Source organism: Amia ocellicauda, chromosome 9 (genome assembly GCF_036373705.1).
Source record: "Amia ocellicauda isolate fAmiCal2 chromosome 9, fAmiCal2.hap1, whole genome shotgun sequence".
Lineage (NCBI taxonomy): Eukaryota > Metazoa > Chordata > Actinopteri > Amiiformes > Amiidae > Amia > Amia ocellicauda.
Genome location: NC_089858.1, coordinates 15936623 through 15947819, shown reverse-complemented (window position 1 = coordinate 15947819; position 11197 = coordinate 15936623). Strand labels below are relative to the sequence as shown.

The 11197-nt window shown below is 38.5% G+C and overlaps 1 protein-coding gene across 1 annotated transcript in view; it reads right to left on the bottom strand.

Moving 5' to 3' along the window:
- Positions 1-924: 924 nt before the first annotated feature.
- The window catches only part of tox3 (TOX high mobility group box family member 3), a 52923-nt gene continuing 42650 nt past the window's right edge, over positions 925-11197 (bottom strand). The window contains exons 4-7 of the mRNA XM_066713442.1: positions 4361-4624; positions 3757-3984; positions 3550-3630; positions 925-3306 (exon numbers count right to left, since the gene is read on the bottom strand). Of these exons, the coding sequence (XP_066569539.1) occupies positions 2443-3306; positions 3550-3630; positions 3757-3984; positions 4361-4624 (1437 nt within the window). The 3' untranslated portion in view covers positions 925-2442. The remainder of the gene's footprint in view (positions 3307-3549; positions 3631-3756; positions 3985-4360; positions 4625-11197) is intronic.

Here is an 11197-nt window from a genome sequence, read left to right as displayed (position 1 = left end):
GAAGTGGGAATTGCAGCCATACTGAATACAGAGAATGATTACGACAGCTCTTCCCCAAATTCTAAATAAATTAAAAAATAAAATAAATTAATTAAAAGAATAAGAAAATAACACTTAATCCTAGAGGTATTTCCAAAATACACTAGGGCAGAGTATTTTAAACATCAGTGTTTAAAGACATCTTTTCATAAGAAAGTCAAATTTTCACGGATTTAAAAAATAAATAAAACGAAATTAAAAAAAAAAAAACACACGTTACTTCACATAATTCTTGTGGTTTTATGATAATCGGTGTTTGCATTTCCTCCCCTCCCCCATTACCTGTGTTTTGTTTTAATTTTAACCCCCTTCCCGCCCTCCCCCAATAATGAACAGATTCAGAGGATATATTGTATAGACAGTTACGTATGCGGAGGGACAGGGATTGGTAGTTGTGTACTTTAATGGAAATGTAATGTCTTACTGGAAAAACATCAATGTCAGTGAGGCTTCAAACTGCACACTGTCTATTACGATCTGAACAGGGTAATGGAGACATTTTAGGTGGAGTAACTGAAAAACAGCACATAGGTCAACTTGTGCAGCAAACTTAAACAAAAACAAACAAATATATATATATATATAGCACCTAGAGCTGAATTTCCCTGATAAGTTTAAGATTTAAAAGTATCCTTTTAAATCCTCCTTTACTGCTAACATACCACTGGAAATAATAGAGTTTTAATTTTAAGTTTTTCAAGTTGTTTTGAAAAGATAATTATTATTTTAATGCCAAACAGGGAGACTTCAAAGGTCACAAGAAGAAACATACAGCAGACTCAAAATTATGGCTGATGTCACACCGGTTTGAAATGTCTCCTGCTAGTTCTTGAATAAGCAGAATTCATCTTCAAATAAATTTGCCTAGTAAGAGTTCAAAAACAGTTTGATTTTTACTGAAATGTATTTATTCTATAGCAAGATAAAAAAGCAGATTTTTTGTTAAGCAAAATACAAACAACTTAATCACTGCTATCATAACTCATAAAAAAGTATAAAACAGCAGAAAATGCACTATGCGATGTAGCAATCCACAGTTCATGGTTATATTAAAGCTTCACATATGAAAACTTTACAACGTGATATGAAAAAAATGTACATCTTTTTTTCTTTTTCTTTTTATTCTTAAAGGAGTTCTTTACAGCTGGCACTAAATGTTCCCACGCCTATTTAATTGGCTTTTACAGTGCAACAAAATGTTTTTTGCTACAAGTTTTTTTTTTTTTCCTCTTAAGTTCATGGTACCAAGTAACCATATTGTTTAAAAAATACATTGATCATGAAACCATCAACATAGAGCCTGTGATTTTACACTTACCATAAAATATTCGTTTTTTTTTGTTTTTTTTTACACCAAATTAAAAAAAATATAAACATAATTTATGATAGCGTTAAAAGTCTGAGGTAACAAAGACAAATATGTAAAAGAGTGATCTGTTTTGGAGAGCATTCTGGCTGAATGAACCTGATGTGATACTAGGAAGAAGAATTGCGTCTGGGTCTCCCTACCCCCCTCGAGACATCTACAGTAGATTACCATCACAGTTTAAAGACATACAAAGAATTGAATGGTCTATAGCAGTTTTTTTTTAGTTTTTTTTTTTTTATTCAGTCTATCCTTCCATCTGGCTCTAAAAGCACATGTGAAATTTTGCTTCCAAGTTCTTCCAGGCCTGGGCTGAGTTGGATAGCACTTGATCCTCCGTATTTTGGGAGTGAAATCAAAGCAGTGATGGATTGCAAGTTCTGATGGCCGCTTCTATGCAGAGAAAGCTCTTGAAATGTTTAAAAAAAAGAATAAAAAAAATAAACCCCAACATAATCTTTACAATATACTGTCCCGTGAAGAGAAAACAACACCCATTTCCCATGGACACATTATTGGCTACCAGTAATACCAGTCAATGCCTCCTAGTGTTCCCCTCCATTAAAATAGTTTCCTTCAAGATTTGTGACCTTCTGATCCGGGTTGTCCACACACAGTACAGCTGCCTTCCACAGATCTTGCTGTCCACACCCTTTGCTTTTGTCCATTCATGCAGAAGAACTTATAACCGACACCCTTGTAAATAAAGCTTTGCCCTTAAATAAGAGTAAGAAGTCTCCCAATGAGCATTACAGCATGTCCTTTACGTAATGTGCCCCGAGTCGATCCCACAGAGTAGAGAAAATATAAACAACAAGCGTGCGCGCCCATTGTCTTTGTCTTTTTCATAACATGGCCTATTTTATAGACCAATTAGCTTCAGTGTTTTGTCCCATTATGCATATCTGCATAGCCGTCAACAACAATGGACAGTTCTTGGTCAAACATAATTCTTACACACTTCTTAAGTGCAACTTAGAAAAGCAACCTTGCCTGATGCTTTTATTAGTTTCCTCCTCTTCTTGTTTCACTCAGGCTCAGAAGATGCTGACCTGCGATAGCACCTGGGCCTGTATTTGGGACTGATGCTGCTGCTGCGAGGTGGGCTGGGGGCTGCCCATGGATGCAGAGCCCCCAACAGACTGCGGCGTTCCTGGGGAGTGCTGGGGTGGGGAGGCCTGGGGTTGGTGGGGTTGGTGGTGTTGCTGTTGCTGCTGCTGCTGCTGGAGCTGTTGCATTTGCTGCTGATGCAATTGTTGCATTTGCATGTGCTGCAGTTGCTGATGCATTTGCTGCTGTTGTAGGTGCTGCTGTTGCTGCTGCTGCTGCTGCTGCTGCAAGTGGTGCTGATGCTGCTGATGTTGCTGATGCTGCTGATGCTGCTGCAGCTGCTGCTGGAGATGGTGCTGGAAATGTTGGTGCTGCATCTGTTGCTGGATCTGTTGGTGGTGGATCTGCTGCTGCTGCAGCTGTTGGTGCTGCAAATGTTGCTGCATTTGCTGTTGCTGTTGCTGCTGCTGTTGTTGCTGCTGCTGCTGCAAATGCTGCATCTGGTGCTGCTGCGGAGGCTGCATGGGTGGGCTCATCTGTGCCACCGCAGAAGGGGGCGCCCCCACCATGGCCCCTCCCATCTGGTTGATCAGGGGCGAGGGAATGTTTGTGGGCATGTTCGGAGGTGCAACGGTAACTGAGGTGACGATCTGGTTGCCGGACAGACGCATCTGCAGCGGTTTGGGGGCGATGGCCCGGGGCAGAGCCTGCTGCAGGGCCTGAGCAGCAGCCGAGACAGAGGGATGCTGGGACAGGGGCGTGTTCATTATGAGCGAGGGGGACAGGTTGGTGGAGGCCAGTGTCTGCTGGACTGAACGTATGGTCTGTGCTTCGGCGGACTCAGCAGCAGCCTGGTGCAGAAATACAGAGAGCAGAGGTGAGCCATGCTGTAAAGCACTTTCTTAGCAGAACAATATCTCTGACCAGAAAATTGTTCACAAATATATGAAATAAAGGTAAATGCTATTTGTAATTACAACTTATAGTTTTAATGTTTTGCTGCTGAACAAAAATGAGAACTGAGAATGATCACATTTCCTGTAATCTAAACACTTTCAAAGGGATTTACACTCATGAAATAAGGCATATCTTACCTTTGAAACCAGACTGGCTCGATAGGCAGCAAGAGCTTTTAAGTATTCCTTTTTGGCAGCTTCTGTTTTGCTTTTGTAGACCTACAAGGACATAAAGGGTGGGGGGGGTTAAAACACTGTCTCAGAACAGGAGAGCTTCAATAATAGCATATTCATTGTATCCAATATACATTTACAGTTACATGAGTCACAGCACTGCACATGTACCTGTTTCTGCTCCTCGCCCAGGCTGTCCCACATGGAGGCCACAATCTTGGACACCTCCCCAAAGGTGGCGTTGGGGTTCTGGCCCTTGATGGCCGCCTGCGTGTCCCTGAAGAACAGTGCGTATGCGGAGACTGGCTTCTGCGGCTCGTTGGGGTCTTTCTTTTTCTTCTTCTTTGGGGTCTTGGGCTTCTTCCCGGTGTCCGGGGCAGGACGCTTCTCCCCGATCACCTGCAGCACAGAGAGAAAAACAGTCCGTTAACAACCATTAACAGAGCCAAACTGCTCTCTTCGGTGTTGTCATGTCTCTACTGTAGAAACAGTATCACTAAATCGTCTGTCTGTATACACACAGCCTGTTGCGTTTTTACATGCAGCATGACAAGATTTGCTACACTGGCTGGCCGAGCCTGAACAACACAGATTTTGGAAGTGTACAGTGTCTGGTAAAACTCTCAAATCTACTCAGTAGGCCATTTTCTGATTAATGCCTTCTTGAAAGACACTGGTGAACAAGGTTGTCCATCCCAGCCTAGAATGGTTTTTGCTCCTAGCTGCACACAACAGCAGTGACAGTGGATGTCTGGGCTGTAGGTATGACACTCACCCGGTTGCCCTCCTCAGGGTCCTCCTCGTTGATGGAGCTGGAGGGGGAGGGGGTGGCCGACTTGCTGGCAGGGGGCGAGGGGGAGGTGTGAGGCATGTTGGGGCCACCCAGGTTCAAGCCAAGCTGGGCGCTGAGCTGGGATTGGTTGATAGTTGTCAGCTGGTTCCGTGACATCATCCCAGAAGGGTTGTTCATGTTGACTACAGATCTCATGACCATCGAGTGGTTGGGATGATACTGGTGCACGTGTGCTTGAGAAATGTTCTAAATAACAAGAAGAGAAGAAAAACAATAAATGGTCAATTGCCTTTTAATAAAATTGTATATTATCAAAATGCATAATAAAATGCATACTGCAGCTTCAATACCAAATAAGATCTATTGGTCACACCTGATAATAAAGTGGTGCGATTAATATGAATTAACATATGAATACCTCAGGATTAACACATGAATATGTCATGCACTTCATCTGAGATCTGATGTTAATCACAGGTATAACAGGGTTTGGGTTAGAGTTCATGTGCTCAACATCAGAACTTTCATGATGAGCATAAGGTATTGATGTTTTAGCCCTGTTGTATTCATATATTAATTCATGAGGAATTACACCACCAAGTGTTACCAATATATCTTTATATCTCAAGGCACAAGCATAAGAATGTTGTATTGCACTGCCTACAGTGTTGTGTATCTACATTAAAAAATGGCACACATTATAACTATTTCATCTTTAAAAGCCTTCATGGAAAGTGAGGTAATATTGTTTGCATTGATTGTGCTGAAACTGAAATTACTGCTAATGCCATTCTGCCAGAGAGGAGTGTGATCAAGAGTACTCAAATGGTGACAAGGAATAGCGAGAAATAACTGAATAAAATAAGATAGCGATTTGTTCTCCTCGAATTCATCCATCAGGTATTCGGGTGCATTAACTCAATCTCAAATATCATCACAATATCAGGAGTTGATGCCACAACCTTTATTAAAAGGACCTTGTGAACCCTTCATTGAATTTAAAATGTATACCTTTATTCTTTAAAATAACAATAAAAAAAACTCACTATTGATTTATTTTATTTAATATTTTAGCCTGTGCATCTGTTCTCAATTCCTTTATGCTTTATCTGTTTCTTGGTACTCACCGTATTTACAAGATGACAACTGCATTTTATTCTACAGTGATGGCATTGTCAACCGAAGTACGTAAATTGATTTCAGAATTGTATTCCTTGCTTTACCTCATTTCCATTAAAGGCCAACAGTATATTACTGTTGTCATCCTATTCTCTGAAATGGAGAGCCCTGAAAGAGTTAAGTTTGCTGTGACTTCAGAAAAATATAATTCATTCATTTGATATAAAAACAAAATAGGTCTAAGCCAAATTTTAGACATCCCCCACTAGCTACTGTAAAATTATTCCAATTGCTAGATCCATATTTTCATATATAGTGCTCAATCTGAAAATCTAGGAACAAAGGTTGCTGCAGGGTTTTTAGTTAATCTCCTTTTCATCTCCATTACAATATGCATAAAGGCTCTAGGTCTGCTTATCAGAAGACAAGGACATCAAAGATACATTCTGAAGCAAATTCAGTGTATACAAATAGAGAGTGCCGAGCACCTAAACATTGATAGGATATATCTTATGAGCCAACAGTAGTTTTCTGTTATGCTCAGTCATTTAATCGTTAGCTATTGATGTCTGTATAATAAGCCTTTTACACAATCCCAAAGGCAGAATTGTGTTAAAAACAATTACATGATCTTGCAGTTTATGTAAAAAATATTGTGCGAAAGCATGAAAAGGTGTATAGATTTCAAGGCAATTGATCATTCCTGTTCAGAGATCAGTGATACAAAGTAATTTCTGTTTTCCTCAAAACACTTTCAGGAAGACCATTGATTCTGCAGTCTTCTCTAGTTAAACACATTAAAATTAAAGCTGTATTTAAAGCCACAGAGCTGACAGAAGACAGAATTAATCTTTTAAGACACTGAAACAAAAACAAATTGAAACAATGTTCTCAAACAGTAGGTTTCAGTATAAATTAGAAAATGGTTACAAATGCTTCATTTTTCAACAACTAGGCTACTTAAAACATCCCAAGTATTTATTTTAATGATTACTTTATTATTATTATTATTATTATTATTACCAGCCAGCTCATATTATATAGAGGAAATGTAGTAACAAAAAGGCACATGGTACATTAAGCATGAAACAGTTCTAAAAATAGTGGCTTCATTTTCCATGCCCTGAGTACTGCTGTTCATACTGATTAACGTTAACAAAATATGTTATCAGTAAATAATAACCACAAATACCATTAGATTTATCCTGGCTTAATCTACACATATCCAAGAATGAGAACATAACACACTGCCTGCAACATAGGCTAATCATAATGGACTCATCTCTGGGGGTTTTTAGAAGAACTGAAATGCAAAAGAAAAAACAGAGAAAGAAAAAAAGAGAACACACACAGGGTACGGGGCCTGCAGCCCTCCTTCTAAAATCCATATCAGCTATTAAACAATGTATGTACTGTACAGGTTTGTTCTCTCCCCCCTCCCTCCCCATCACAGAGACAGAGTTATGCTTTTGCTCAGGCTTTGCTTTAATCACTTTAAGCCTTACATGCAACTCCTTACTGTTATCCATGAAATATTCAAAGACTAACTTGATTTTTGAGCAGACTGCATGTTACCAAGGTACCAGGATAATGGGGATTCGCACGGCCCTTGTGATGTTTCTTTAATTCCTCCTATAATGTTAACATACGAGAACCATCCACCCTACGCTGAGCACATCTACGGAGCCCATGCACGCAGGGACCCTCCGCTCAGGAGCATCACAAATTCCGTGTTTACATGACAAGATCCTGGAGAGAACCGTGGCGTTTCACATGTGCCATTTGGAATACTAGCACCACACCAACTGCCAAATACTTAAATACTTACTTGCAAATAAACTGATCACCAATGCACAGCAAGCATCCTGGCTTGCGTGATAAATGACTGTTTACTTAAACCCCATTAATACCATGTGCTTCATCAAACCTTTGAAAAAAACACTATAAACTGCAATAATACTCCTCAGACTAACACACACCTCACTGCAGCACATATATACATAAATAATACAAAATAAGCAAATAAACAAACAAACAAACAAACAAACACAATGAAAATGTAAACCCAGGATTGCATTATTAGGTTGTACACAGGGTAAAGTGTGAAAAGATATCTAAATAAAAGGAGCCCCAATCTGGTTCTCCAGATATCAGAACAAGAATTTGGGGGCAAAATAATGCATTAACTCCAACAGTGTGTAAGATATAACTGTCTGAAAAGAATGTTAACAAGTTCAATTTCCATTCAATCAGCAACAGTGCTCTTCGAAATGTTTCATTGCAGGAGAGGTATAAAATAATCTATATGGTAATTATGAGGATGAATCCCCCCAGTAACTTTCAGCAGCATGAAAGGTCAGCCCTATTAAAGATAGTTTATCAGTCCCCTGCACATATTCCAGTACTGTCATTTTAAATGGGAACAGTATTTTATTTTCCCATTTACAGCTACCTGCAGAATTAAGTACTTAAGCCAAATAAGAAAAATGAAATTTTGAATGCTGGCAAAGGCTATAATAGCATCAAGATAAATTGTTTCTCTCTCTTTCTTTCTCTTTCTTCCTCTCTCTCTCTCTCTCTCTCTGTCTTTCTCTCAGACCCCACCCCCTTTTCTACTGCCTCAGCTCTCTCTTTATCCCCAAACCCCTTTCTCTGTTGCCCCATCTTTCTTCTTTCACCACCCCTCCACCCACCCAACCCCCACCTCCTCTTCTCCTTTAGCCTACAGGGTTGCTGTTTTCTTTTTTTTCTTTTTTTCCTGGTGCACTGTGGGTATTTAAAACTTGTTCAACATGATTTCATTTCATTTCAGGCACTGGCTGAGAAAACTAAATTACAGAATCAATCATACAGAAGGTCAGACTGAGACTTCATTACAAGTATTGCATGCTTGCATGAATATCTTTCATTTCTGACTGACCCAATATGTCACAATAGCTGTCTAGTAAAAAAAAAAAAAAAAAAAAAATCCACTTTCTGAAATTGATGTACTACTGATGTCAGTGCTACTCAGCAAGCAAACCAGTTTACAGAAAGGTGTAAAGCCAGAAAAAAAAATCTCTTTGCAACACTAGTCATATTTTCTAAGAAATGTCACTTTTTGGGGCTGGAAATAATTTCACAATGATTATCTAAACAGACATCATAAAAGAGCCCCAGGTTTATAACGAATAAGGAAATAAATAAAGAGAACCCCCCCCCCCCCAAATAAAAAAATAAAAACTACACTCAATTTGATCTGATGCTTTACTGCTGGCTTGTCTTTTTAAACACAATGCCTTCAGTAAATCTAATAAGGTTGTGTGTTACAGCGCGGAATGGTGGATGTGCTCCGTTGCTAATAAACAGGGGTTATTGTGAACCAGTTGCTGCTTCTCAATGTAAATCTGCAGGATGGAAATTACCAGTGATGGGTTTGGCACGGCACAAGCAGGCATGTAGGGTTTCGTTTGAAATGGTTTAATGTCCAATGGATTAAAGACAGGGTACTTTTAACAGCACGGCTAACACACACGCGCACGCACACACACACACACAAAGCATAGGGGTGATTTACTTATCGGTATAATGGTTGCAAAGCTATGGGTGAAATCTGTGTTCATGCTCTTGAAAACATATGAACGGTTACTGCATTAAAAGCATGATGAATGATGCATTAATCATTGTTTTTAGTTAATGAATAGTTGATTCAATATTTAGTGAATTAATATTTTCCTTAGAATACCTTTTATATAGAACTAATCAGACTATGTTATTATATTCATGTGAAAAGATTTAAACTGTACATTGAAACTAGCCCATTTTCTCACTGTAGTTTACTGTAATGTATTTCACAAATATCACCATTAATCCACTGAATGAAGAGAATCCAGTATCTGTCCCCTGTGCTAACTGAGTCTTTCATTAACTCTTACTAATAAGGGAAAACAAATGTACCACAAGGCTGTACTTTATTATTATTTATGTTCATTAATAATTTACTTTATCTTTGGATACCAGCTACCTGTCTTGTACCTTTCCTCTGGGACACGTTGTTATTGTATTTTAGTTCTTCATCAGAAAGGTTATCCAAGCGTGGCCTGGGGGCCATAGTGAGTGCCAGCCCTGCCTGTTATTAAACATGCCAAACAAAGAGAAGACAAAACCACTCCTGTTCCCTGCGTTGGAGATGTACATCCTAAATAAGTCTCTTTCACAAGTTAGCCAGTGAGGTTCCACTGCAGAATAACTTCATTTCTCTAGATTATTAAAAATGTTTGCCAGCTTGCTGTTCAGGACATCAGGACTTCATAATAGTTAATTCAGATATAATGAATTTGGGTGTAGCTATTAGTCAATAATAATCATTTTAAAAAGCAGGAATGTAACTCTCCCTCTTTCTTGTCTACTATGTACTTAGTTTGGTCATGTTTTTAAATGGTAATTTCTCCAACATTTAAAGTGATGCGTTTGGTTATTCAGTTTTAATACCACCATCTGTATTATTAATCCAACTTTTGGATTAAGTTTTGTTAAAATGTTGGCTCTATAACAATATGTGCAGGTGTGTCTTTAAGGGCACAAGTAGGGCAAAAATGTGGACAAGGATGAAACATCGGTAGCAGTTCTAGTCAAATATTTGGCCTGACTGAAACAAAACAGGAATCAGAGGATCTAAAAGACTGACAGCTGCATGCTGGGAAGCTAAAATGAAAGTCAGAAGCTTGTTAGGCTAACAGATTAAATAAATAATGACTTCAGATTTTCTGCTTGCGAGCGAGGAAGGAGATTTCTGGAGCAGGATAGCATTTGCTTTGTAGAAGCAGAGCATCTGCACCCAATTTGCAAGACATACGCAGAGCATTAGGAGAGAAGAATTAGTGCAACACTTGGCAATCAGTCCACAAAAAGAGGTAATTTGAAGATTGCATCGATAAAATGCTCTTCATCTTCCTTCAATCTGATTAATAATTGAAAGGATTTGTACCGAATGGCGGAAACAGAGCAGAAAAAGCACTAATCAAACAACCAAACAATTATATTACTGCTTTTAATTAATATCTCATGATTCATCTATTAAAATTACAACATCCATGCTATATATTCATTTGTGTCTAGTTGATTCTGATACATTTTATATAAACCAGAAGAGTCCAGGAGTGGATAATGCACTTTTGTAAGGGATTATGCCTTTATCTGCTGTATTTAACCTTCGTCCTGCTGTTTTCTAGTGGAGATGTTCATACAAGAACAAATCTTCATGACTTGATAACAGCCTGCAGATTAAAAGCTCGTTACCATCACAATCACCATACAAGCAAAAACTGGAAGTTCCTAATATTAGGAGGAAAAACATCTAATTCCCTGTGATTTTGTTTTTCACCATGCAAAGTGAAGCCAAGACCCAATTTTATAACAATTAACATGTTGTTATTTATTGATTACTATTGAACTGACTCCTAATTAATCAAACTAATTGAAAAAAGAAGAATGGCAGGCGTACCATGCATTGCTTTGTTTGAGACTACACTATAACATGTGATGAACCCTCTTATACTGAAACTGCAATGTAATCACACATAAAACACAAAGACCAATATTTCCCACATTGTTAAAGTGGTTGACTCAAAAGGAAAATATAAAGCATGGGTGCAGAGTTAAAGAGTAAGAATTTGTATTAAAATAAAAAAATAAAATCTTCTATAAAGTCATGAGAACAGT